At 54.3% G+C, this 25,211-nt stretch overlaps 2 protein-coding genes across 2 annotated transcripts; one reads left to right on the top strand and one right to left on the bottom strand.

Annotated features, from left to right (window-relative positions):
* The first annotated feature begins 1,151 nt into the window (after positions 1-1,151).
* Positions 1,152-7,180, top strand: SLC46A1 (solute carrier family 46 member 1). The gene is made up of 5 exons (XM_035139944.3): positions 1,152-1,538; positions 2,833-3,688; positions 4,670-4,753; positions 5,411-5,567; positions 6,518-7,180. Exons 1-5 carry the CDS (start codon positions 1,167-1,169, stop codon positions 6,597-6,599), a joined length of 1,551 nt encoding a protein of 516 aa, XP_034995835.2. The 5' UTR covers positions 1,152-1,166; the 3' UTR covers positions 6,600-7,180.
* Positions 7,181-10,053: 2,873 nt separating this feature from the next.
* SARM1 (sterile alpha and TIR motif containing 1) lies at positions 10,054-24,613 on the bottom strand. The gene is made up of 9 exons (XM_035139328.3): positions 23,881-24,613; positions 16,295-16,913; positions 15,785-15,997; positions 15,372-15,463; positions 14,777-15,012; positions 13,499-13,601; positions 12,052-12,241; positions 11,147-11,268; positions 10,054-10,590 (listed from the first exon to the last, which is right to left on the bottom strand). Exons 1-9 carry the CDS (start codon positions 24,303-24,305, stop codon positions 10,467-10,469), a joined length of 2,124 nt encoding a protein of 707 aa, XP_034995219.1. The 5' UTR covers positions 24,306-24,613; the 3' UTR covers positions 10,054-10,466.
* Between the last annotated feature and the right edge of the window lie 598 nt (positions 24,614-25,211).

Below are 25,211 nucleotides of genomic sequence, written 5' to 3' on the forward strand. Positions count from 1 at the left end.
ACCATCTTGTCCTCTGTCGTCCCCTTCTCCTAGTGCCCTCAATCTTTCCCAACATCAGGGTCTTTTCCAAAGATTCTTCTCTTCTCATGAGGTGGCCAAAGTATTGGAGCCTCAGCTTCACGATCTGTCCTTCCAGGGAGCACTCAGGGCTGATTTCCTTCAGAATTGATAGGTTTGATCGTCTTGCAGTCCATGGGACTCTCAAGAGTCTCCTCCAGCACCATAATTCAAAAGCATCCATTCTTCGGCGATCAGCCTTCTTTATGGTCCAGCTCTCACTTCCATACATCACTACTGGGAAAACCATAGCTTTAACTATACAGACCTTTGTCGGCAAGGTGATGTCTCTGCTTTTTAAGATGCTGTCTAGGTTTGTCATTGCTTTTCTCCCAAGAAGCAGGCGTCTTTTAATTTCGAACTGCTGTCACCATCTGCAGTGATCAAGGAGCCCAAGAAGGTGAAATCTCTCACTGCCTCCATTTCTTCCCCTTCTATTTGCCAGGAGGTGATGGGACCAGTGGCCATGATCTTGGTTTTTTTTATGTTGAGCATCAGACCATATTTTGCGCTCTCCTCTTTCACCCTCATTAAAAGGTTCTTTAATTCCTCCTCACTTTCTGCCATCAAGGTTGTGTCATCTGCATATCTGAGGTTGTTGATATTTCTTCCGGCAATCTTAATTCTGGCTTGGGAATCATCTAGTCCAGCCTTTCGCATGATGAATTCTGCATATAAGTTAAATAAGCAGGGATCAATGCCTTGTCGTGGCGAAGGGGCTTGAATAACTCAGAGAAGCTATGAGCTATGCCATGCAGGGCCACCCAAGATGGACAGGTCATAGTGGAGAGTTTTGACTAAACGTGATCCACCTGGAGAAGGAACTGGCAAGCCACTCCAGTAACCCTGCCAAGAAAACTCCATGGACAAAGACAACAGGGCAGCTATGCCTAGTAGTCCCTATTAATCGAGGAGAGAGGAAGCCAAGCACGCGGGCAAGATTCTTCCCAGTTTCCCAGGCTGCAATGGCTCTCTGCACGCCGCCGTCTTGCCGTGACGTCACGGCAGGTCCGCGAGAGCCGCGCGCGGCGCTTCTCTCTCCTTCCTTCCTCCCTCCGCGCCCCGGCGGCCGCCTCCTTCCTTCTCTCCTCCCGGCTGCCGACCCGGCCATGGCCCGCCCATCCCCGCCGCGTCGGGCCGGGCGGAGCTGGTGGCCGCTCCGCCCCTTGGTCGCTGCTACCGCCGCCGCCGCCATGGCCGAGCAGGCGGCGGGACCCCCGGCGGGACCCCCGGCGGGGCAGCCCGGGGACCAGGCGGAGGCGGAGACGGAGACGGAGGATCGGGCGCGCCGGGCCGGGTGCGCGCGCCCGCGGGCCGTGGAGCCGGTGCTGCTGCTGGCCACGCTGGCCATGGGCTTGCAGGGCCCCCTCTGCACCCAGTACCTGTGGGAGCGCCTCGGCTCCGGGAACGGCAGCAGCGCCGCCCGGCAGGGAGGAGGAGGAGGATGCGCCAACGGGAGCGGCTCCGCCAAGCAGGAGGAGGTGCGTCGCGGCAACGGGGCTTGGCTGGGGTAGACTGCGCCTGAACGGGGAAGCTCACCTGACCAGGCAGCCCGGGAAGGTGTCTTAGAGCCAGTCACGTTCTTGCTCCATCAGGATCTGGACTGCAGGCACAGACTGGCAGCCGTTCTCCTCTGGGTTTCAGGCTGGGGGGGGGGGCTGTTGTAGTTGTTGCTGCGTTTATTTATCTCCCACCTTTTGCCCCAGATTGGGACTGGAGGTGGCTTACCGATAAAAACCAAAGCAGAAACACCGATAAAGTAGGGGAAAGCTGGAAACATAGGAAAGTTTTTAAATATGAATGGAATTGAAACCACATACCGTTTTTAAAAGAAAACGAAGAAGAATGTTTGTGGGTATAAAAGATAGCACAGGGTTATTGGTTTGTGGCTTTTTTCGTTCTTGCTTTAATATGTACTTTGTGTTTTTTATCTTGGATTTTAATGCTGTGAAGCGACCTGAGATCTATGAATGAGGGGCAGTAGACAAATTTTAAAAACAACAGACAACAACAACAACACCACAGCATCGGCCTTGATGGTGTCCCTAAGAGATAGCAGACATATATACCAAGTCAGACCCTCTGGACTCCCAGCTCAGTATTGCCTACACTGACTGGCAGCAGCTCTGCGGGGTTTCAGGCAGGGGACATTCCCAGCTCCAAGTTATTTATTTATAATAGATATGTACGGTATATACTGCGGTACCATAAAAACATATCACAGCGGTTTACAACAATGTAAAAGCATAAAACCGTTCAATAAAATCATAAAAATTTGAAACCGAGTTAAAAGCAAACAAAGAATTAAAAGCAAACACCAGCCAACCCTTGTGTTCTTCGTGGCCTGCCTAGACCAGGCAGAATAGAAAAGTTTTTAGTAGGTGCCCGCTGCATCTCCAGTGCCAGGGAGTTCCACAGGACCGGGTCCATGACCTGAGAGGCTTGGTTTCTCATTGTTGTCAAGTGAGCCGCACCACGGGTGATCTCAGTGAGCGAGCTGGGATAGAAGGGTTCAGGCGATCCCTTAGGAATTGTAGACCCAAGTAGCTCGGGGCCTTGTTGATTAACGCAAGACCCTCGAATACAGGTGGGCAGCCGGCGCAGCTCCTTCACAAGGGCAACCCTTGTTCTTGCCCTCCTGCCAGCAATCTGGCCGCGGCCAGCTGTAGCTTCCAAGCCAAGCCCAAGGGCAGCCCTGTGAAGAGCGCCTTGCAGTAGTCCAGCCCTCCTCCTGCCTCACAGCCCTCTGCCTCCCCCCCCCTCTTTCTCTCTCAGGAACTGGAGACCCTGGTGGCCCACTGGAACCTCTACCTCAACCTGTCCGGCTTCCTGGTGGGCCTCTTCTCCGTCACGCTGCTCGGCCCCTGGAGCGACTCCAGAGGGCGCCGCCCGGCCCTCGTCCTCCCCTCGCTGGGCATGGCTCTGCAGGCGGCCATCTTCCTGGCCGTGATGTCCCTCCGGCTCCCCGTGGCCTGGCTCCTGCTGGGCCGCATCCTGGCCGGCCTCTCGGGCGACTACAACCTCATCCTGGCTGCCTCCTTCGCCTACGCGGCCGATGTCAGCGACCGGCGAGGGCGCACTTTCCGCGTGGCCATCCTGGAGGCCTGCCTGGGCCTGGCGGGAATGGGAGCCAGCATCGTGGGCGGGCAGTGGCGCCATGCCCAAGGCTACGTGGCTCCCTTCTGGCTGGCCCTCTCGGCTAGCCTCGCCGCCGCTCTCTATGCCGCCGTCTGCCTGCGGGAATCGGTGGAGCAGCCCGGACGGCCCGCGGGGCTCTTCACCCTCCAACATTACGCCTCCGTCCTCCGCCTCTATGTGCCTGGCGCCCGGGGCTGGGAGTGGCACAAGCTGCTCCTGTACTCCCTCGCCTTCTTCCTGGTGGTCACCGTGCATTTTGGGGCCTCGGACCTGCTGGTGCTGTACGAGCTGAGCACCCCGCTCTGCTGGGGCTCGGAGCTGATCGGCTACGGCTCGGCCGCTCACTACCTGGCCTACCTTGCCAGCTTGTTGGGGCTGCGCCTGCTGCAGACCTGCCTCGAGGACGGCTGGGTGGCCGAAGTCGGCCTGCTGTCCAACGTCCTGGGCCTGGGGACGATCGCCCTGGCGAGCACCACACCCCTGATGTTCACAGGTGAGCTGCTCCTGGGAGAGGAGGCGTTGCTTGAGGGTTGGAGAGTCGGAAGGGACACCTGGCGGCCATCTAGCCCAACCCCCCAGCCGCGCAAGGGTCAAAGCTAAAGAGTCCCCCGGCAGATGGACACCAAGCCTCTGCTTAGAAACCTCCAGGGAATGGGAGTCCACCATCTCCCAAGCATCTGTGTAGAATGCTGGGCCAGATGGGTCCCTGGCCTGATCCTGCTACCGGGCTCTCCGCTTGGAGGCCTACTGTGGGAACAGAACCTCCATGCTCAGGGGCAGTCTACCCCTGAATAGACGGTGCAGAACTGAAGAACTGTTGCCCTCGGGTCCTGCTTGTGGGATTCCTGTGGGGGCATATGGTTGGCCACTGTGGGGACAGGGTGTTGGGCTAGAGGGGCCACTGGCCTGATCCATTTCGTTCTGTGCTACGTACCCTCAGTGTCGAGAGGCAGCGTGCCTCTGAATTCCTGCACTGCGGGGGTGGGACTAGATGACCCCTGGGTGCTCCTCCACCTCGGATGATTATAAGATTCTGTGAGCCCTGGTGGGTGGGAAGCGCAAGCGAGGAGATCACAAGCAGGACCTGAGTGGCCTTCCCTATGGGCACAGGATGCCGTGCTAGAATCGCAGAATTGTAGAGTGGGGAGGGAACGCAAGGTTTCATCTAGCTCCCTGCAATGCAGGAATATTTTTGCCCAATGTGGGACTTGAACCCATGACTCTGAGATTAAACATCTCCTCCTACCCTACCAACAGAGCCCCTTGGGCCTGATCCAGCAGGCTCTTATGATGCTCTTGTGGAACCTCCAGGCCCAGAGGCAGTCTATCTAGATTCCTAGAGAGCACTAACTGTCAGAGACAGTCAAGGCCTCTGGTTGCCAGTTGGTGGACATCCAAGGACACTTAAGTTTGCCCCAAACCGAAGTCATTTCAGTGGGTCTCTTCGTTTTCTTTCTCCTCCTTCCCCCGACAGGATACGGCCTCCTTTTCCTCTCCATGACGGTCACGCCTGTGATCCGCTCCAAGTTATCCAGGCTGGTTGACAAGAAGGAGCAAGGTAAGCAAAGCAAGGGTTCGGGGATCCACAGCCAAATCACCTGACCCACAATGCATTGGGGCAAACATGGCTGACAGCTAGGACTGATGGGAATTGTAGTTCAGTCATATTTGGAGGGCCAAAGCTTCCCACTGCTACCCTAAGGACTAAAAACAAACTCAAAAGTTTCTAGTCCTCGTGGCAGAATCCAGAAATAATGGTGCTGGAACGAGCTGCAAGAATCAGGGGTTGTGCATTTACTGGAGAAGCACAACGTGAGTTTCAGACATTTTTTGGGTGGTTGGTGGGAGTCGCTTCCCCAACAGGCTTGAGGACCTCACCTCTCTCCCAAACACCCCTCCTGGGTAGGCTCCCTATGTGTGTGTGTTGCTGGGGACAAAGAGCAAGTTCAGATCCCCAGCTAGGAAGGTCTGGACGTCACAGAACTACAGTTCCCAGCACCCTGGGAAGAGCAGACTCCTTTATAAGATGGTCTCTCGTTGACTGGAGAGGTCAGGTCAGGAAATTGAGCTGCAATTTCTGCATTGCAGGGGTTGGACTAGAGGACCTTTGGGTACACCTTCCATCTCTATGATTGTATGAAAACACCCACCATTTGGGGTTGGGGCATTGGGGGCATGCCCCATGCGTGCCTCAGCTCTCCGCTCTCCCCTCCAGGGGCTCTCTTTGCTGCCGTGGCCTGCGTGGAAGGCCTCTGCTCGCTGGTGGCCACGGGGGTCTTCAATTCCCTTTACCCAGCCAGCCTCTCCTTCATGAAAGGATTCCCCTTCCTCTTTGGGGCCGTCATCCTCCTCGTTCCAGCCGCCATCATCGGGTAAGTCCTCCTCTCTCCATCTTGACCACCCTGGCTTCCTGCATCGCAAGGTCACCTCAAACCCCATAAGAGGAGCCTGGCTGCAGCTGAGTCAGGCCAAAGGGAGCCCTAGTGGCAGCTACTCAAACTGCAGTGTGACGACAGCATTTAGTTGTTATTTATATAGGAAGAAATGGATAGTGTGTAAGGATAGCCTGTGTAAGGATAGCCTGGCTCGTTCAGGCAAAGGGGCCCATCTAGTCCAGCCTCCTGTTCTCACGGAGGCCAACCAGATGCCCCAATGGGAAACCCACCAGCAGGATCCGAGCCCAAGAGCAACTCTTCCCTCTTGCGGTTTCCAGCAACTGGGATTCAGAAGCATGGCTGTCACCTCCAACCATGGAAGCAGAGCCGAGCCTCCTGGCTAGGAGCCCTCCAGAGCCCTCTCCTCCAACTTGCCTAATCTTCTTTAAAAGCCACCCAAGTTGGTGGCCATCCCTGTCTCCTGTGGAAGGGAGTTCCGCAGTCTAACTCTGCCTAAATCTTCCATCAATCAGTTTCGTGGGATCACCACTAGTTCCAGTGTTAGGAGAGAGGGAGGGACAGTCTTCTCTATTCACTTGCAGAATTTTATAAACACCTCTAATGTTGCCATTTAAACTAAAGAGTCCCAAACGACACAATTTTTCTTCCACCACCCCCCCCTTGATCCATTTGGGTTGCCCTTTTCTGAAACGTTTTCCCTCTCTGCAATGCCCTTTTTGAGGTGAACAGAACTGTACACAGTATTCCAAATGCAGTTGTATCATGGCTGCATTTAATTTAATTTTTCTTTTCCTAATGACGCCTGGCATTGCATTTGCCTTTTGTGCAGCTGCAGCACACCCTGGGCTCTATCGGCTCCATTCCTCGGAGGTCCTTAACTCTGCCCCTTTTCTCTCTCTCGCTCTCTCTCTCCCTCCCTCCCCCAGCTGGATTGAAATCCAGGACTCGAAACCCGACTACAGCCACTTTGCCGACATGCCTGGTCCGCTGCAGGAGGCGGAACAATGACCAGCTGACTTTCACCTGAGACATGCTGTGATTTCTGTGCCACTGGATTGGGTGTGTCATGAGGACTAGAACCTTTCTTCAGATCTGTGGAGCAGGGAGGAGGAATCGTAGCCAGGGGAGTGGCGGGGGGGGGGGACGACTTTGTGTGTGCCATTCACATTGGCTTTTAGGGGAGACCGCAAAGAAAGCCCCCTCTTCTCTCCCATGAATCTCTTCTTCCGTCCCCGTTCTGGGGTATCACCCACCCCAGCAGTGGGGAGTATTTTCCTTTTCTAGTGGGGCAGCTGCCGCTCTTTCCAGCCCAGTCTGTCGCAAGTCTCCAGGAAACAGAGACAGCGAGTTCATCCCAAGAGAGCAGGCTTCTAGGACGGGCTTGGGTGCCAAGGGGGAGACGGCCCATCTCTCGATGACAGCTAGCTCTCCTGTGCCAAGGGAGGTGGTCCCCCCCCCACTCCTCAAGTTTGCTTCCCCATTCTTACTTCAAGGGGAAATTGCTGGTTGCAGACGGCTCCCGGACACACCTCGACGAGGGTGTGCATCAAAGGACATGTCACAATAAAGTTGGAGGTGTGTGCTGATAAGATGCTCGCTCCTCTCTTTGCCCTTTTGTGGCACGTTGGTACTCTGAGGTGTGCCAACTGGGGCCCTAAAGAGCGGCCTTGGAGATGCATCTCGGCCTGGGGGTGGGCCTGGCGTGGGAGGGAGGGAGGGTTTTCCCACTCCTCCGCCTGTCCTTCTGCACAGAGAACAGATAAGAAGGGAGAGCTGGCAATTCAGGAACATCAGAAGAGGCTGCTGGATCGGGCCCAAAGGGGCCCACTGAGTCCAGCGTCCCGTTCTCACAGTGCAGAACCTAAGCGCCCTTTTCCCTCCTGTGATTTCCAGCCCGTTTGCATGCAGGACGGTGATGAAGAAGAGTTTGGATTTGATATCCCGCTTTATCCCTCCCCGAAGGAGTCTCAAAGCGGCTAACATTCTCCTTTCCCATCCTCTCCCACAACAAACACTCTGCTTGGACTCACAGCTGTCCATGGAGGTGCAGGTTAATTCTGTATCCAGGGCAGCTGGGTCTGGTACGCAGGATGAGACCCTCCCTGCCCACGGACTGTCTCGCCAGAGTGGTGCATGCTCTGGTTATCTCTTGCTTGGACTACTGCAGTGCGCTCTATGTGGGGCCACCTTTGAAGGTGACCCAGAAACTACAATTAAACCAGAATGCGGCAGCTAGACTGGGGACTGGGAGCGACCGCCGAGACCACATAACACCGGTCTTGAAAGACCTACATTGGCTCCCAGTAAATTTCCAATTCAGTGTTGGTGCTGACCTTTAAAGCCCTAAACCAGGCACCCCCAAACTTCGGCCCTCCAGATGTTTTGGACTACAATTCCCACCATCCCTGACTACTGGTCCTCTTAGCTAGGGATCATGAGAGTTGTAGGCCAAAACATCTGGAGGGCCGCAGCTTGGGGATGCCTGCACTAAACAGCCTCGGTCCAGTATACCTGAAGGAGCGTCTCTACCTCCATCGTTCTGCCTGGACACTGAGGTCCAGTGCCAAGGGCCTTCTGGCGGTTCCCTCGTTGCAAGATGCCAAATTACAGGGAACTAGGCAGAGGGCCTTCTCAGTAGTGGCACCTACCCTGTGGAACGCCCTCCCAACAGATGTCAAAGAGGAAAACAACTACCAGACTTTTAGAGGACATCTGAAGGCTTTTAATGCTTAATAAATTATTGTATTTTAATATTTCTATTGGAAGCCGCCCAGAGTGCCTGGGGAAACCCAGCCAGATGGGCGGGGTATAAATAAATTATTCTTATTCTTATTCTTAGTGAGGTGAGTAGGGCTGAGAAACTTCAGAGAAGTGTGACTAGCCCAAGGTCACCCAGCAGCTGCATGTAGAGGAGCGGAGACTCGAACCCGGTTCCCCAGATTACGAGTCTACCACTCTTAACCACTACACCACACTAGCTCTCAAGGATGCCCTTGCAGAGCCGCTGCTGCCAGTCAGTGCAGGCAAACCCAGTAGTCTGGCTCGGTATAGAGGCAGCTTCCAAGTGACCTGTGAATCTGGTCCTTAAAATTGACTGGCAGGGGTGCAAATTGCAATCATTGGGGGTCATAAAGACCAAGGCCCTGTGTGGGGGAACTGGGTGGTGACCGAGGGGAGACCTTCCTTCGGCACTTGGTTCCCTGTCTCCCCCTCCTCCCCCTCTTCCCTCCAACCCTCCAACTGAAAGGCACCCATAATTCAGGGGAACGGCTCACTTGGGCGCCTGTATAATTGACGCTCCCTTCCAGCTCCGCTCACGTTTCCTCCTGACTCTGCAAACTCCACGCCACTCCGGGGCCACAGAGGAGAGGCCACGAGCCTGGCACGGGCAGGAAAGGCTGGGTGATGGGACGGCGGCTGAGAGCAGTCCAGCCAGGAAAGCAAAAAAGATAGATAGATAGATAGATAGATAGATAGATAGATAGATAGATAGATAGATAGATAGATAGATAGATATAGATAGATAGATAATAATAATGATGATAGATAGATAGATAGATAGATAGATAGATAGATAGATAGATAGATAGATAGATAGATAGATGATAGATAGATAGATGATAGATAGATAGATAGATAGATAGATAGATAGATAGATAGATAGATAGATAGATAGATAAGCCAAGGAAGAATAAGGGGCTGTGTTCTGCTGCTACTCCTGAGGCACACCGGGTTTTTTTTCAACAGGTCAAATGCGATTCCTGCATTGCAGGGGGTTGGACTAGATGAGCCTTGGGGGTCCCTTCCAGGAGTAGTGAGCAGCCCTGTTCTTTCTCCACGCCACACATAACCTTATGAACTTCTACCATGGCGCCTCTTTCTCACATCCCCAATGCTGCGGACTTTCTTCACGCTGGGAGTCGTTCTTCCACCTCCTTGGCTGTTTTGGCTTCCCTTTTCTGAACATCTCCTTTTTGAGGACTACACACAGTTCTCCAAACGTGGCCGCACGATAGATTTCTATAACGACCTCATGATCCTGGCCGTTTTGTTCTCAGTTCCTTTCCTAACCATCCCTTGCCTGGGATGTGCATTGTCACTCGGTCAGCCTCACTGAGCTGTCTCTTAGGAGCGCAAGGTCTCACTGCTGGTCTGCCACCTGCAATTCAGGTCCCCATGAGCAGGTACATGAAATTAAGACTTTTTTGACCCAGCATCATTTAACACTTGTTTGCATTGAATTGCATTTGCCATTTTACCACCCATCCACTCCGTTTCGGAGCTCTTTGGAATCTCTTTTGTGTTTAAACGTCCCTGAACTTGGCCACTTTGCCGCTCCTTCCAATCTCTAGAGGGTTTATGAAGGGGTTTGAAATGCAGTCATTTCCTAAACCTCTTACCATTTCCTTAGCTTTAAAAAACAGATGAGCAGACACCTAAAGAAGCTTCTGGAGCCTAGAATCTGATAAATACTTTAATTAATACAAGATAAAGGCTACAAAGGCCACCTTCCCGACTACTTTCCCCACAGCCAAGTAATAACCGAATTTGTTGAGAAACCAAAAATCTTACCCAGGCACACAAAGAGTTAAGAGCCTCTGGTGAAAGGCCACTAGCAAGGGAGAAAGTTTGCTGCTCCAACTGTCTTCCGGAGTTTTGCATAACCTAATTGGCGTATCCCAAAGGCAGCCAGCAGGGGGCACTGACGCAGCAGCAGTGGCTGAGCCTGCAAAAGCTGGGGGGGAGGGGCTGCAGCAGTGGGGTGAGGCCACTCTCTAGGCCAGTGCAGACTTGGGGACAGAAGCAAAGGGTCCCCCTCTTCTTCCCACTCCGCCCCACCGCCCGCTCCGTTGGGGGGAAGCACCTTCCAGCTCCCTAGTTTTGAGGGGCCCCACAGTCCAGGCTGTTTTCCGAGCCAGCGGAGGAATCCCGGGAGGAGCGGCCCTGCAGGAAGCGGATGATCTTCTCAATGGTGGCGTCTTGGTATTCGTGGGACCATCTGCAAGGGAAGTGGAAATGAAACAGCTGAACCACAGGGCTCCTCCCTCCCTCCCTCCCTCCTCCTGGCTTCTCCCTGCCCTGCCTAGAGGAGGAAGGGGGCTGGGCTTTGTAAGCAGCCCCTCTCCGGAGCCCTTTCGCACGCTGCTCATCATCCCTCGTCCATTCCCCCACCCAAAAAAAATATATAGTCCGGCCCCCACAAGGTCTGAGGGACCCCTGCTGAGGACCCCTAAGCTGAACCAAGCCATGCGGTACTTGGTGTGGAAGGGGCCATGGGAAATCTGCAGCTCTTGAGTTTCCCAGGGGTCCCCATTTCCCCCCTGCATGAACTGGAGCACCGATTTGGAAAGGGGCAGGGGAAAGGGTGCAACTTCAAGCCTGGTGCTTCAAAGCGTCTTTTGCACCTGAAGCTATTAGCATTCAATTGGTTTCAAACCCTTTCGGATTCAGCCTTGTCTCCCCGGAGTTTCCCCAGATGCACCCCCCCTCTCTCCCGCAAAGTAGCTGGCTGTGTTGCCCCCTCTGCCCGCCTTATCCCCAGGGACACTCCTCACTTGATCCCGTTGAACTTCAGGATGGCTCTCATGTCCTCAGGGAGGGTCTTTGGATCCGGCCATTCGAAGTGGTCCGTGATCGGGACAATGTTCTTCCCGCTACTCAGGGCTGTGACAATTTCCTGTGAAGCATTTATAAAGAGAGGAGGAAAATCTTGCTTAGGGAGGGGTGAGCTTGTCCAATGTGATCTCCCTTCCTCTCGTCCTGCTGGCTTCCATGTACATTGTATCAGGAAGAATTTGGGCATAATGTGGCAGGACAAAGTCTCCCCAAAAGATGTGCCCTCTCGAGCAAACATTCCCGGCCTGTTTGCACTCCTGTCTCAGTGATATCTATGCTGGTTTGGTCGTGTCCAAAGGATGGTGCTGACCTTTAAAGCCCTAAATGGCCTCGGTCCAGTATACCTGAAGGAGCGTCTCCACCTCCATCATTCTTCCCGGACACTGAGGTCCAGCACCGAGGGCCTTCTGGCGGTTCCCTCGCTGCGAGAAGCAAAGTTGCAGGGAACTAGGCAGAGGGCCTTCTCGGTGGTGGCGCCTGCCCTGTGGAACGCCCTCCCAACAGATGTCAAAGAGGAAAACAACTACCAGACTTTTAGAAGACATCTGAAGGCAGCTCTGTTCAGGGAGGCTTTTAATGTTTAATAGATTACTGTGTTTTATTTTCTGTTGGAAGCCGCCCAGAGTGGCTGGGGAAACCCAGCCAGATGGGCAGGGTATATATAATATATTATTATTATTATTATTATTATTATTATTATTATTATTATGGAAGATGGCAGGAGCCCCAAGGAGACCCCTGCCTTGGGGGTCCCCGTCCAACCCTTCTAGGATTCTCTGAATTTCTTCCCTATCTCCCCAAACACAGAGACGCTATGATCCCTGGCAGGGTGAAGCCCTCTCACCTTATGCACCCAATCCTTGCATTCAGTGTCCCCCACGCACTTATCGAGGGCGTTGCGCGAAAGCAGCATCACGAAGTTCCGGGCGCTCATCACGCTCTGAATCAGCTTGTCCTCGAACTTCCCGGCCTCCAGCTTCTCCACGTCGATGAAGACGCTGAATCCGTGCAGTTGCAGGTGGACCTTCAGGAGACTGGGGGAGCGAAAACGGGGCGGGGGGTGCAGGAAAGGAAGGGTGGTTTGACCCAGGCACCCAGAATTGGGCTCTTTCCGATTGAGTCTCCGGAGAGAGGAGAGATTTAGGGCGATGGCATAAAGGGAAAGGGTTGGAGAACCCCCTTTCCCCTCCGGCTGCAACCTCAGTCCAAACTGCACACCCTCCCACAGCTGCTGCCGGCCTACCTTAGTGGGCTGTTGTAAAGGAAATAACGTCCGTACGCCCTCCTCTCCCCCTCCCTCCCCCCTGGTGTGTGCTTGTGGTTTCTCAGCCCTTCCCCATCTTTACTTAACATGAGCCATTATGGGAGACTGCAATTGTTCAGAAAGCGGAACAATAAATGCATAATTAATAAGCCAGTGCTCTGAACGCATCGAAAGTCTTACAATATCAACGCTAAGGATAATTAGATCCATTTCACCGTCCTATTTTTAGGTCTTAATGGGTGCATTTTATTCTCCCTACGCCCCCACCAGAGAACGCAGGTCTCCTGTAGAAATGCAACATGTAAAAATCTACTACTGCTGCTAACAGTAGCGCAAAGTGTGGTTGCAGTGAGTTCCGCAGGTTAATTCTACACTGTCTCATGGTGCCCTTACCGGTACATGTTTCTGGCCAATGAGGACTGCAAGCCTTGCTCTGAGCCCAGCTTGTCAGAGATCCTGCCGACCTTTTCGGACCAACCTTTCAGAGATCGCATGGACTACAACTCCCATCAACCCTGAACATCGGCCAACCTGGGGTTGCTGGGAGTTGGAGTCCAACACCCTCTGGATGACATTGGGTTGGGGAGAGCCGCCGTGGGCCAACCCCTGCTTCCTTGCACAGAGAGGTTGAGAGATTAGAAGCAATTGATAGAATCATAGAGACAGAAGGGACCCCCAAGGGTCATCCAGGCCAACCCAACCCAAGCTCTCTTTAAAAACCTCCAATGAAAGTCCACCACCTTATGAGGGTGTCTGTTCCGCTATCAAAAAGCTCTTATTGCCAGAAAGTTATTCCTCATAGTATTCCAGGTGCCCAAGCCAGGATAGAGTGGTCATATCCTGGTCCTATTTCCCTTGCTCTGGACACTGGACTTCTGTTGATGCAGCAGAGAATTGCATTCGCCTTTTCTGCTGCTACATCACACAGTTGGCTCTTTACAGAAAGAAAAAAGGAAGGCTTTTCTCTTTGACATGCCCATACGTGTGAATGGTCCGCGCTGCTGCTCCCTGGCATTCCCCTGCCCACCTGGCCAGCTGCGCCCCAGTGGCTCTCCGGTAGCTGATGAAGACGTCTGTCCCCTCCAAGGCGGACTTTCCGCTGCTGCAGGGCAGAGGCGAATGGAGCATCTCTGGGAGGAGACAGGAAAGGGGTGGGTGGCCATGGGACCCTTCCCAAGAGTTTCATAGCAGGCCCAGGCGATGTGGTGCCGTGGCTTCTCTCCAAGAAGTTTCGAAGCACTCGCACCCGCTCCCTTTCCCACTCTTTCTTCCGGAGGAGAGAGAGCTCCCAGCCATGGGAGGCTGGACTCCATGCCCAGGGTCCCTGGCACAAAGCCTCAGACATGTATGCTGCTGACCGCCTTTGCATGAGCTTTGGCAGGAGAGAAGGCCTTGGTTGACCCATAGGGACCCCGAGAGTCATCTAGTCCAACCCCCTGCAAAGCAAAAGAATCCCTGGCTTCCCACGGGGGCATCTGGCTGGCCACTGTGAGAACAGGAGGCCTGGACTAGATGGGCCATTGGCCTGATCCAGCAGCCACAATCTAATGTCCTTATGCTAGCGGGAGTAGAAACTGGTCCTTCACACAGTGGTCATGTGGACTCTCAGTCTGGAAAAGGTTCCCCACCTTAGATCCATGGGTTCCCTCCCTTCCAACAGCAAGTTGTTTCATGGTCTTGAAACATCTACATTGGCTCCCAGTATGTTTCCGAGCACAATTCAAAGTGTTGGTGCTGACCTTTAAAGCCCTAAATGGCCTCAGTCCAGGATACCTGAAGGAGCGTCTCCACCCCCATCGCTCTGCCCGGACACTGAGGTCCAGTACCGAGGGCCTTCTGGCGGTTCCCTCGTTGTGAGAAGCCAAGTTGCAGGGAACCAGGCAGAGGGCCTTCTCGGTGGTGGCGCCTGCCCTGTGGAACGCCCTCCCAACAGATGTCAAAGAGGAAAACAACTACCAGACTTTTAGAAGACATCTGAAGGCAGCCCTGTTCAGGGAGGCTTTTAATGTTTAATAGATTACTGTGTTTTATTTTTCTGTTGGAAGCCGCCCAGAGTGGCTGGGGAAACCCAGCCAGATGGGCGGGGTATAAATAAAAACCTATTATTATATTATTATCATGGAATCATACTGTAGAGTTGGGAGGGACACCCAGGGGTCATCCAGCTCAGCCCCGTTTTAAGAGCTCCAGTGAAGAAGAGCACACCGCCTTGCGAGCGAGGCCGTCCCACTGCCAAACAGCTCTGACCCTCAGGGTGTCCTTCCCGGGGGTTGGGGGGTCCGCAGAGCAGGGGGGGAGAGGTTACCTCGGGCCGCCGAGAGGATGCGGACACGGTGGAATCCCGTGTGGACCTGGCAGTCCTCCTCCAGCTGCTGCTCCGTCACCCGGTGGAGGAAGTTGCGGTCGATGCCACTGGTGACCAGGTTGTAAGTGTACTGGCGGAATTTGGGGTCCACGGAGCCCAGCCAGTCGGCCAGGTTGCTGCGGTCGCAGGTGGAGTAGCTGGCGTAGGTCTTGAGCTCTGTCAGCTCCCGGAAAAACCTGGGGGAAGGAGGGGGGCGGCTCAGTAGGGCTGCAGGGGGGGGACACCTCCTGCCAGGTTGGAGCAGAGGCACGCTGCTTTTTTGGGGGGTGTTGTTCAGCGTGGAGGGGGAACTGGCCAGCCCTCCAGGTGCTCGAAACCCTTTTGCATAGCTGAATTTCCTGCAAATGTGGCATGTGCTTTAAAAAAAATGTTGGAGTTTTATGGCAAACAGGAGCAGATTGATAGCCCTGCTGTACTTGGTGAGCAATAGCACAGCTGCTGTTTTTGATCTGGAGGGGACCCTCAGAGATCATCCAGCTCAACCCCGCTTCTCGGCGCAGGAGCTCCTCCTCCTCGGATGCCGAGAGATCCTTACCGCTTGCGTGTGATGCTGGAGGTCATCTTGAGGTCCACTCGCAAATCCTCCTCCGTCATCCTCAGAAGCAGGTCGCCATCCACCTGGTGCTCCTGGGGGGAGAGGAAGGGTGGGGTAAGTTTCACGTCCAAAGGTGTGAGCAAGGGGAGAGAAACCAACATGATCCATGGAGGGACTCCACTATGGAAAACGGTTGTGGTGTTTGGTAGAAAAGGTGAGTGTAAGCTCTATGTTCTTAGGAGGGGTCTGCAAGAGCCAGGGGTGGGCTAGGGAGGCAGCTTTTGGGGGAGGCCTGTGTGGGGACTGAACTGTGAACCCCACAGACACATGCAGTCTCCTCAGGGGCTCTCTCCTCTCTCCAGGAGCCCCGACCCCCATTCCCCACACAACAACCGCCCCATTGCAAGCCCTACCAGGAAATTGGGGCAGTATTTGACAAAGCCGATCTGCTGCAGCCACTTCTGAACCTCCAGGGGCTTCCAGTTGGGCACAGCGGGCAGCAGGCGCCGGGGCACCTCCTCGCCCATCGTGCGGAGCGCCCTCTTGGCAAGCGAGGAGGTGGTGCCGTCCGGGGAGTAGCAGACAATCCTCTTCAAGCTCTGGATGGCCCCGATCTCTGTGAAAATCTGAGCAAAGCCAAGCATTCATTCAGTTTGTGCGTTGGTGGCCCACATAAGTTCCTCTTCCTCCCCATTTGGCCCTCACAACAACCCTGCAAGGTAGCTTAGCCCGAGAGGGAGCAACCAGCTTGCCAATGAGCTTCATGGTGGAATGGGGATTTGAACCCTGGTCTGTCCCAGATTCTAGTCATGGATTGGATCCTTCCAGGACCTTCTGCATGCATGCAAAGCAGGGGCTCTGCCGCTGAACTAGCAGAGGAAGTAAGATGCTAGTCCTCATGGCTCTGCATGCAAACAAGCTACCTGCATCTTCTTCTGCTGGGCCTTAATGGCGGCCTCTGCGCACAGGTAGAAGGCAGCCAGGCACTGGGCCTCTGGGCGGGAGCTGTCCAGGAGGGGCACCAAGCGCTGCAGGTCCTCGGCCGTCCTGCCCTGGCTGTTGTCGCTGCTGCCCAGCAAGGTGTGGGCAAAATGCCCCGGGTCCAGCGTGGCCACGAAGGGCTCCACCAGCGCCAGGGTCCCCGAGTGCTCCACCTCCTTCTCCACCTCCTTGTTGGTGGCCAGGACGGCCACAGCCAGGCAGGCGTGGAACTGCACCAGGCAGCCGTCCTTGGAGAAGGCCAGCGGGAAGAGCCACTCGGCCGCCTTCTTCTCCACCATCAGCCGCTGGTTGGCCGGCCCGCCATGCATGGCCGCGTTGGCCAGGGCGGCGGCGCAGTGGTGCAGGACCACGGGGTCACTCCAGCGGCACCAGTAGAGGAGCGCGTCCAGGCCGCCGTCGGAGATCAGCTGTGAGCAGGTGTCCTCGGAGTGCTTGAGCATGTGCTCCAGGATCCCCGAGGTGCTGCGCGCCAGAGGGAGGCTCTCACGGTCCTTGGACAGGTTCAGGATCACGCCCAGGCCGATGCGAGCCACGCGGTCCCTGGGGGCAGAGAGCGGGGAGGCAGAACGGGATCAGGAAAGCAGCCTGGGGGGGCGGGGATGCCGTGGAAAGAAGGCCCTTCATCACATGGCCCAGAGTTAAACAGCGGAACTCCCTCCCACAGGAGGCAGGGATGGCCACCAACTAAGATGGCTTTAAAGGAGGATTAGACAAATCCAGGAAGGAGGAGAGAGGTATCGGTGGCTCCTAGCCGTCCTCTGCCTTCACAGTCAGAGGCAGCAATGCTTCTGAATACCAGTTGCTGGAAAATGCAGAAGGTCCTTATGCACTCAAAAAGTACTCAGAGGTACCTTCCTTGTTACCTGCAAGGCAGGTAGCACAGAATCGTGGAAGTGCAGAGCTGGAGAGGGTCGCAAGGGGCATCTATTCCAACCCTCTGCAATGCAGGTTGGACTCCAGGGCTGATACCACTGACTCTGCAGAATCAGGGCCGGTGCATCCATTTAGGAGAACTAGGCAGTTGCCTAGGGCGCGTAAATGGAGGGGGCGCTGGCCAGCCTGCCCCGCAAAACCCCCGCACCACCGCCGCCCTCCCACGGCGCACACTCGCGCTCCTCCCGCCTATGGAGGGGACGGTGTGAGCTCCTCAGCGGCTGGAGCGAGTGAGCGGGCGGTGGCGACAGCAGCGCCCGTAGCTGAAGCCTTCAGCTATGGGCGCTGCTGCCGCTGCTCGCTCACTGCAGCCGCTGAGGAGCTCACAGCGCCCCCTCCACAGGCGGGAGGGCGCTGAGCTCTCCTTTTGGCTTGCTCTCCTCCTGCCTATGGAGGGGACGCAGGGGTACCAGCAGTGCTGTGCATGGGGCATAACGCATGTGCCGGGGGGGGGGCGCCAGAAGGTGATTTTGCCTAGGGCGCAAAAAGCCCTAGCACCGGACCTGTGCAGAATATTCTATGTTAACTGTGTGTGTGTGTAGCTGCCATGCAGGAGAAGGTGTCTATGGGGGTGGAGGAAGGAAGGAGGGACTTTGCTTCAGCTGGGGCTTGGACCCATAGCTGGGGCGGGCCAGGGAGTGTCCCCACCAGCAGAGGGGGAAGGAGGGCTTTTGCATTTGCAAGGCTAAACAGCAGCACCCCCCCCCCACACACACACCCATCAGATTCCGCCCGGCTGGCTTGTTCCAGGAAGTGAGCGAAGCGCCCTGTTCTGGGAAAACTTGTGCTCTCTCTGTGAGTGACTGCCGGCCCTGGCAGGGTTCCAATACCATCTCTGAAGGAGGCTGGGTCATGCACTCAGGAAGTGGAGAGCATGGACCCCCGTCTGCAGCCTCCAGATAAATTATAAGATAACAGAACTGTAAGAGCTAGAGCAGTGGTTCCCAACAGGTGGTCCGGGGACCCCCAGGGGTCCGCGAGCTATGCCAGAGGGGTCCGCAAGATGCTAAAAAATATATTAAATATATTTCGTATGATAACAGATTTTTTGTTTTGGCCGCTTCCTGCATGAGCAGAGTCTAGCGCAAAACTAGAATTAGATAGAGGCAGTAGTTCTGCTGTATGCCGTTAGGTGGCGCTTTACAAACACTACTGTTTTGCAAAGAGGCAGCGCGCGCATTCTACTAACGCTCACCTCCCCAAGATGTTTTGCGCGCGTCGGCTTCATTTGTGCGCTACTGCGCAGGTACCCTGTCTTCTCCACTCCCCTCCCTCCTCCCTGGCGCGCGCTGCCTCTTTGCAAAACAGTAGTGTTTGTAAACAAAGCGTTGTTTTTCGCGGAAGCTACAGTTCGCGTAGTTAAAAATGGACCGTTGGTTAAAAAGTGGTTCGTTAAAACGACAAAGGCCTACAGATGAAGAGGAAGAACTGTAAAAAACGTATAAATATAAAATATAAAAAGACTCTTAATTTGGCTCTCACTTTTTAATTTTAGGATTAGGAATTAATGGGGGTCCTTGTCACAATAGCGGCTCAATGAGGGGTCCTCGAGAAAATTTTGTTGGGAACCCCTGAGCTAGAGAGGGACTTAGAGGTCACGTGGTCCCCGTTCAATACAGGGAATCCAGGGCGCTACAAGATCTCTGAAGGGTGGCCATTAGTCTGGAGCAATGGGGCCTGGGCTGGCAATGGGGGGCTGTTGGGGCAGTGCACAGGCAGCCCAACAGGAAGTGGTGTCCGATCCAACTCATCCCAGTTTCGTCATCCTCCTTTTATCGCTTGACTCCTGATCTTAAGCAGAAGTGCTCTTAGGGAACGGCTTAGGGAGCTGAGTATGTTTAGCCTGGAGAAGAGAAGGTTAAGGGGGTGATATGATAGCCATGAACTTTCAATGGGAAAGTTCGCTTCAGTTTATGAACAGACTTCCGGAACCAATTGTGTTCATAAACCAAGGTACCACTGTACAAGAAAGAAGATTCCACCTAAACATTAGAAAGAACTTCCTGACAGTAAGAGCTGTTTGGCAGTGGAATTTGCTGCCAAGGAGTGTGGTGGAGTCTCCTTCTTTGGAGGTCTTTAAGCAGAGGCTTGACAGGCATATGTCAAGAATGCTTTGGTGGTGTTTCCTGCTTGGCAGGGGGTTGGACTGGATGGCCCTTGTGGTCTCTTCCAACCCTAGGATTCTATGATTCTTGTTCTCAGCTTCCCAGAGGCAAGTGTGAGAGCAGGAGGCTGGACTAGGTAGGCCATTGGCCTGTTCCAGCAGGCTCTTCTTCATATGTTCTTGGCCCTGCTGAATTCTGCATCTTCAGGTGCCTGAATCGCTGCGCCGTGGAAGATCCAGCAAGCTTGTTCTGTGCTGCTCCAGAGAACCAAGGGATTCAAGTGTCAAAGAAGAAAATCCCAAATAAACCTTAGAAAGACATCGCCGAGGGCAAGAGCCATTTGCCCTTCCTCGGGAGGTGGGGGCTCTCCCTCATTTCAGTTTTTTTAAGCAGAGGATAGACAGCATCTGTTTTAAAATCTCCAAGGAAGCAGAGCCGTCCACCTTCCAAGGGAGTCTGTTCCACTGTCCAGCAGCTTTGACACTCAGAAAGTTCTTCCTAATCTTTAGCTGGAATCTCCTTTTTTTTTGGTAACTTGAAGCCATTGATTCAGGTCCTGGAGCCACAGAAAACAAGCTTGTTCCCTCTTCCACATGACAACCCTTGAGATATCTGAAGATGGATCTTGTCTCACCTCTCGGCCTTCTCTTCTCCAGGCTAAACACACATGAGAAGAGCCTGCTGGGTCAGGCCAGTGGCCCATCTAGTCCATCACCCTGTTCTCTCACACAGTGCCCGACCAGATGCCTATTATGGGATGCCCGCAAGCAGGGCTTGGGCACAAGAGCAACTCTCCCCTCCTGTGGCTTCCAGCTCCCTCCTTCTCTGCCCTGCTCCCATCGGGGCCCCTCTGCCTCCGGAGACCACCTCATCTTGGCACAGCTGCCAGCCGGATTCATCCTCCAGAGTGGTGACAAGCAATCAGCACGCAGCAGCAGCAGCACAGCATGTCCTGGCCACATGGAACAGAACAAGGCGGGTTCCACTTACCCCCCCCCCCCCGCCTTGGATCCCCACCCTGGCGAGGCAGGCTGGCGGTAGGAAGGGGAGAGGTGTGTGGTTTATCCGGAGAGATGCAAAGGCCAAGAGCCGCTCCCTCCTGCCAGGAAGCTCCTCCGATGGATCCAAAGTCGTTCTGGGTCTCGGCTAATGCATTTTCCCAATTAGGGCCCTTAAAAGCCCACCTGGCAGAGGGGAGAGCTGCCTCGGCCCTTCCTGTGGGGCTCCAGAAAGGACATTGTGCCCCAGGGCAGGTTCCGAGGTTGTTCTGTTCTCAAGCAGATCCTGGCAAACTTTGATTTTTTATTTCATTGATACTGAGCATCATAGCCAAGTGGGGATTTGAACCCGGATCTCCCAGGTGGTAGTCCTCATTTAATCCCCACAACATCCCTGTGATTGAGCTTAGGCTGAGAGGTAGCAACTGGGTTTCAAGGTCAAACCCAGTGAGCTTCATGGTGGCCGAGTAGGGATTTGAACCTGGGTCTCTCCAGGGTCCTAATTCTCATTTAATCCCCAGACTGCCCTGCAGGGTTGAACATGGGACCTTCTGGCTGCAAAGGTCTGTTCTACCAAAGCAGCTTCTTCTCCCTAAGAATAAAGCAAGATGCTAGTCCTCATGGTTCCGAATTTAAATAAACGCTGCTTTAAATAGGAACGTACAAAGCCTCCATATACAGTTGCAGACCAGTAGTCCACCTAGCTCAGTACTGCCTACACAGACTGGCAGCAGCGGCTCCCCAGGAGTCCAAGCAAGGGGGTCTTATTCTCTAGCCCTATCTAGAGACACCTGCGCTGCTCTGCCCCGGAGCTATGGTGGCTTTTTCTCCTAGCTAGTTGACTGAACATCAGCAACGAATAGTTTGTCATCCTGGCATGACGCAGGGCAGATATGGCTGCTGATATGACTCCAGAATTGGGGGGAGGGGGCAGGAGTCAGCAGCCCAGTCAGGCCAGGACTTGTGGGGAGGGTCAAAATCCGGGGTCCCACTCAGCAACGTGAGCAGGATTTGCAACAGGCCTGGCTTGGCCCATTTCAAAGAAAGCAAAGCATTGAATGTGCCCACGTTACATGTTGCCACTCCTGAAAGACCATTGAGGGTAGGTTCCCTAAGAAAGAGCCTGCCAATGGCCCATCGAGTCCAGCATCCTGTTCTCACAGTGGCCAAACAGATTGCGAAAAGGGGAACCGGGAGGCAGGATCCGAGCACAAGAGCCCTTTCTCCCATCCTGCAGTTTTCAGCTACTGGGATTCAGAAGGACTGCTGCCAGGGACTGGAGGCAGAGCTGAGCGATTGTGGCTGGTAGCCACGGATCATAGAATCATAGAGTTGGAAGAGACCACAAGGGTCATCCAGTCCAACCCCCTGCCAAGCAGGATCGTCCTCTCCTTCTCTATGGATTTGTCCAGTCCTCCCGAGTCCCACAGTTTAACTATGCATTGCCTAAGCGCACCATTTGCAAGCCTTCATTTGTGGTGTCACAGGAGCGGGAAGGCCCCTGGGAGCCCCCAGTATAAACCCACTGTTGTGTCTCTGCACGATAACCTGCCCTGCTTCGCTTCCTTCTCAGCCTGCCTCTGCTGTACCTCTGCCATTGAGAGGTGTGAGTGGTGGTGGGGATCTCTCTGGAGGCAGGGACACAGCGATCACGCACCTTCAGGCAAGGGCATGCCCAGAACAGGGACTCATGCAGAGAACCCATGGGGGGGCTCCTTTTGGGGGTTCCTGCACACTCGAAAAGCAAACCTTTTAAAAGCGGGTGGGGAAATCCCTTTGGGAAAGAAAGGCTGTCGGAAAGGGAGTATAGGAAGGAGGAATTTTTGTGAGCGTGTCACTTCATCCCTACACAAATACCGTGTTTCTCCAAAAATAAGACACCGTCTTATATTTATTTTTCCTCAAAAAACAAAAAAACAAAAAAACACGGTGGCTTATTTTCAGGGGATGTCTTTTTATATTATTATTATTATTAAGTATGGTACAGTTTAACCTACAAGGTTAAACTGCCTATCATCACTATGGCTTATTTTCAGGGTATGGCTTATTTTAGGAGAAACACGGTATTGCCCCATTGCCGAGGACAGGGAACCGGAGGTCCAGGGGCCAAATGCGGCCCCCTCCATCCCAAACCACCCCCCTCCCTCTAGACCACACACCTGTCTGGCCCTTGCTTCACACCCTCGAGTTTCTTTGCTGGCAGGAAACATGCCCATTCCCCTTTCCTGTCTCATAGAATCATAGAAAGGTAGATCTGGGAGGGACCCCCAGAGGTCATCTAACCTCACCCCTGCAGCGCAGGGATCGTAGCTAAATAATCTCTTACAAACAGCCGTCCAACTTCTGCTTATCAGCCTCCAATGAAGCAGAATAATATAACTGTACGGTTGGAAGGGACCCCTAAGCATCATCTCTCTCATATATACATAGAATCATAGAATCCTAGAGTTGGAAGAGACCACAAGGGCCATCCAGTCCAACCCCCTGCCAAGCAGGAAACACCATCAAAGCATTCCTGACATATGCCTGTCAAGCCTCTGCTTAAAGACCTCCAAAGAAGGAGACTCCGCCACACTCCTTGGTAGCAAATTCCACTGCCGAACAGCTCTTACTGTCAGGAAGTTCTTCCTAATGTTTAGGTGGAATCTTCTTTCTTGAAGTTTGAATCCATTGCTCGGTGTCTGCTTCTCTGCAGCAGCAGAAAACAACCTTTCACCCTCTTCTATATGACATCCTTTTATATATTTGAACATGGCTATCATATCACCCCTTAACCTTCTCTTCTCCAGGCTAAACATACCCAGCTCCCTAAGCCGTTCCTCATAAGGCATCGTTTCCAGGCCTTTGACCATTTTGGTTGCCCTCTTCTGGACACGTTCCAGCTTGTCAGTCTCCTTCTTGAACTGCGGTGCCCAGAACTGGACACATACATATACATTCAGGTTTATAAGCAATCATAAAGCAAACAAATAACAAAGTCCCTTTGACTTCCCTCCTCCCTTTTGTGGGTCCTTATGTTAACTTTTTCTCCTGCATCTTCTCTGTTACTCCACTTCTATTAAATCTTCAATAAAACCACAGTCCAACTTTTGACTACAAGCAACATTCCAATCCCACTAATAATTTTAATTGTTGACAATGATTTTTATAAAAAAATAAATGATGTATTTCCCCCATTCCTTATTGAAATTTTGGTCTTCCTGATTCCAAATTCTTTTGGTCAGTTTTGCCATTTCTGCATCAGCTTAATCCGCCAATCTTCTCTAGTAGGGAATGTGCCTTCCCCCTAAGCATTATCTAAGTCCATCCCTCTGCAACGCAAGAATCACACCTAAGGAATCTAGCTCATTGTGCCCCCCCAAAAAAACCCAAAAAAACACCCCTGCGTTCATTGCTTGGCCTCCTTTTGCCTCTGGACCCTCCCACCTTGGCCGGTCCTCCCCTCCCCGCCGGTCCCCCTGCCTGGCTCACCTGTTCTCCGCCACCAGGATCTGCTCCAGGAGTTTGCCCGCCTGGCACTTGGTCTCGTGGTCGGCCGTCTGGAGCAAGGACAGCAGCAAGTCCAGGCCCCCCTCCAGGCGAATGGCGTTGCACAGGCCCTTGGCGACCTCCCTGCCCACGGTGGGCATCAGCCAGGCCTCCTCCACCAGGGCCAGGATCTCGGCCAAGCCGCTTTGGAGGTCCTCGGGGCCGGCCGCTTGCTTGGTGGCCGAGATGGCCTGGTGCAGGTCGGGCAGGATCCTGTTGAGGGCCGCTTGGATGGCCGGGCTGGCCCCCGGCGAGCTCTCCTGGGACGCCCCGGGGCTGTCTCCCCACCAGTCGACCGTCAGCGCCTCCGAGTCAGACATGGCTAAGCGGCACAGTCTATAGGCAGAGACGAGAAGAGGGAGCACCATCGAGGTGGGGGGGGGGTGAGTGGGGGGCGTCAGGGAAGGGGGAGGCACCTTAAAGCTGCATCTCCGGATCTGGGGATGTGCCCAGGGCGGGCTTGGGAGCCTGGGGTCCGGCTGGCAGGAGGCTGGCACAGCGAGGCTGAGTCTGGGCGGGGCAGAAGAAGTGATGGAGAGAGATGGAGAGCCGAGGATGCAGGGCTGGAGGAAGGAAGGAGTCGGGCGCGATCTTGGGTACCACTTGCCTGGCAGCTGAGCTGTTCCTCCTCCTGATGCGGGATGCAGAGCTCTCTGCCGGCAGAGAGGCTGCCGCCAAGCCCACCCCCTCCGATGATGCCACCTCCCCCTAAAAGGAGGGCCTGTCGCCGTGGCAACCGCATCTTCCTCCCTCCCTCCTTCCCTCTCGCCTCTCCTCCTGGTGAGACAAAGAGAAGGGATGCTTGGTCGTGTCCTCGGCTTCTTTAGGTACATCATGATATTGCACCTGAGGAATTCAGGTGTGGGGTTGGGGAGGGGGAGGGGGGAGGGAGAGTTTGGGAGGTTGGTGGGGAGCGGCGATTGGACGAGAGTTTGACTTGTGGTTCCTCAACTCGGTCCTACAACTCCCATCAGCCTCAGCGAGCATGCGCTCCTCAGCAGCATATCGTGGGTTCGGGGGGGGGGTCTTTGCCAGCCCCACCAGAGGACAGGATCACAGAATCGTGAAATTGTAGGGCTGGAAGGGACCCCCAAGGGTCATTTAGTCCAACCCCCCGCAAGGCAGGAATCACAGCTAAAGGATCCCCGAGAGGTGGACACCTGGCCTCTGCTTAAAAACCTCCATTGAAGGAGAGCCCACGACCCCTTTACCCTCAGGACGTACTTCCTAAGCTTGAGTGGAAATCTCTTTTCTTGTGATCTGAAGCCCTTGGT

This window comes from Zootoca vivipara, chromosome 14, assembly GCF_965207765.1.
Source record: "Zootoca vivipara chromosome 14, rZooViv2.hap1.1, whole genome shotgun sequence".
NCBI lineage: Eukaryota > Metazoa > Chordata > Lepidosauria > Squamata > Lacertidae > Zootoca > Zootoca vivipara.

Bases quoted from the DNA above. Each gene is read 5' to 3' on its own strand.
- SLC46A1 (XM_035139944.3), top strand. From the start codon at position 1,167: ATGGCCCGCCCATCCCCGCCGCGTCGGGCCGGGCGGAGCTGGTGGCCG. The intron at 1,539-2,832 runs GTGCGTCGCGGC...TTTCTCTCTCAG, and splicing joins GCTCCGCCAAGCAGGAGGAG to GAACTGGAGACCCTGGTGGC. The intron at 5,568-6,517 runs GTAAGTCCTCCT...TCCCTCCCCCAG, and splicing joins GTTCCAGCCGCCATCATCGG to CTGGATTGAAATCCAGGACT.
- SARM1 (XM_035139328.3), bottom strand. From the start codon at position 24,305: ATGGTGCTCCCTCTTCTCGTCTCTGCCTATAGACTGTGCCGCTTAGCC. The intron at 15,998-16,294 runs GTAGCTTGTTTG...GGCTTTGCTCAG, and splicing joins CCCAGCAGAAGAAGATGCAG to ATTTTCACAGAGATCGGGGC. The intron at 15,464-15,784 runs GTAGGGCTTGCA...CTCTCCCCCCAG, and splicing joins AATACTGCCCCAATTTCCTG to GAGCACCAGGTGGATGGCGA.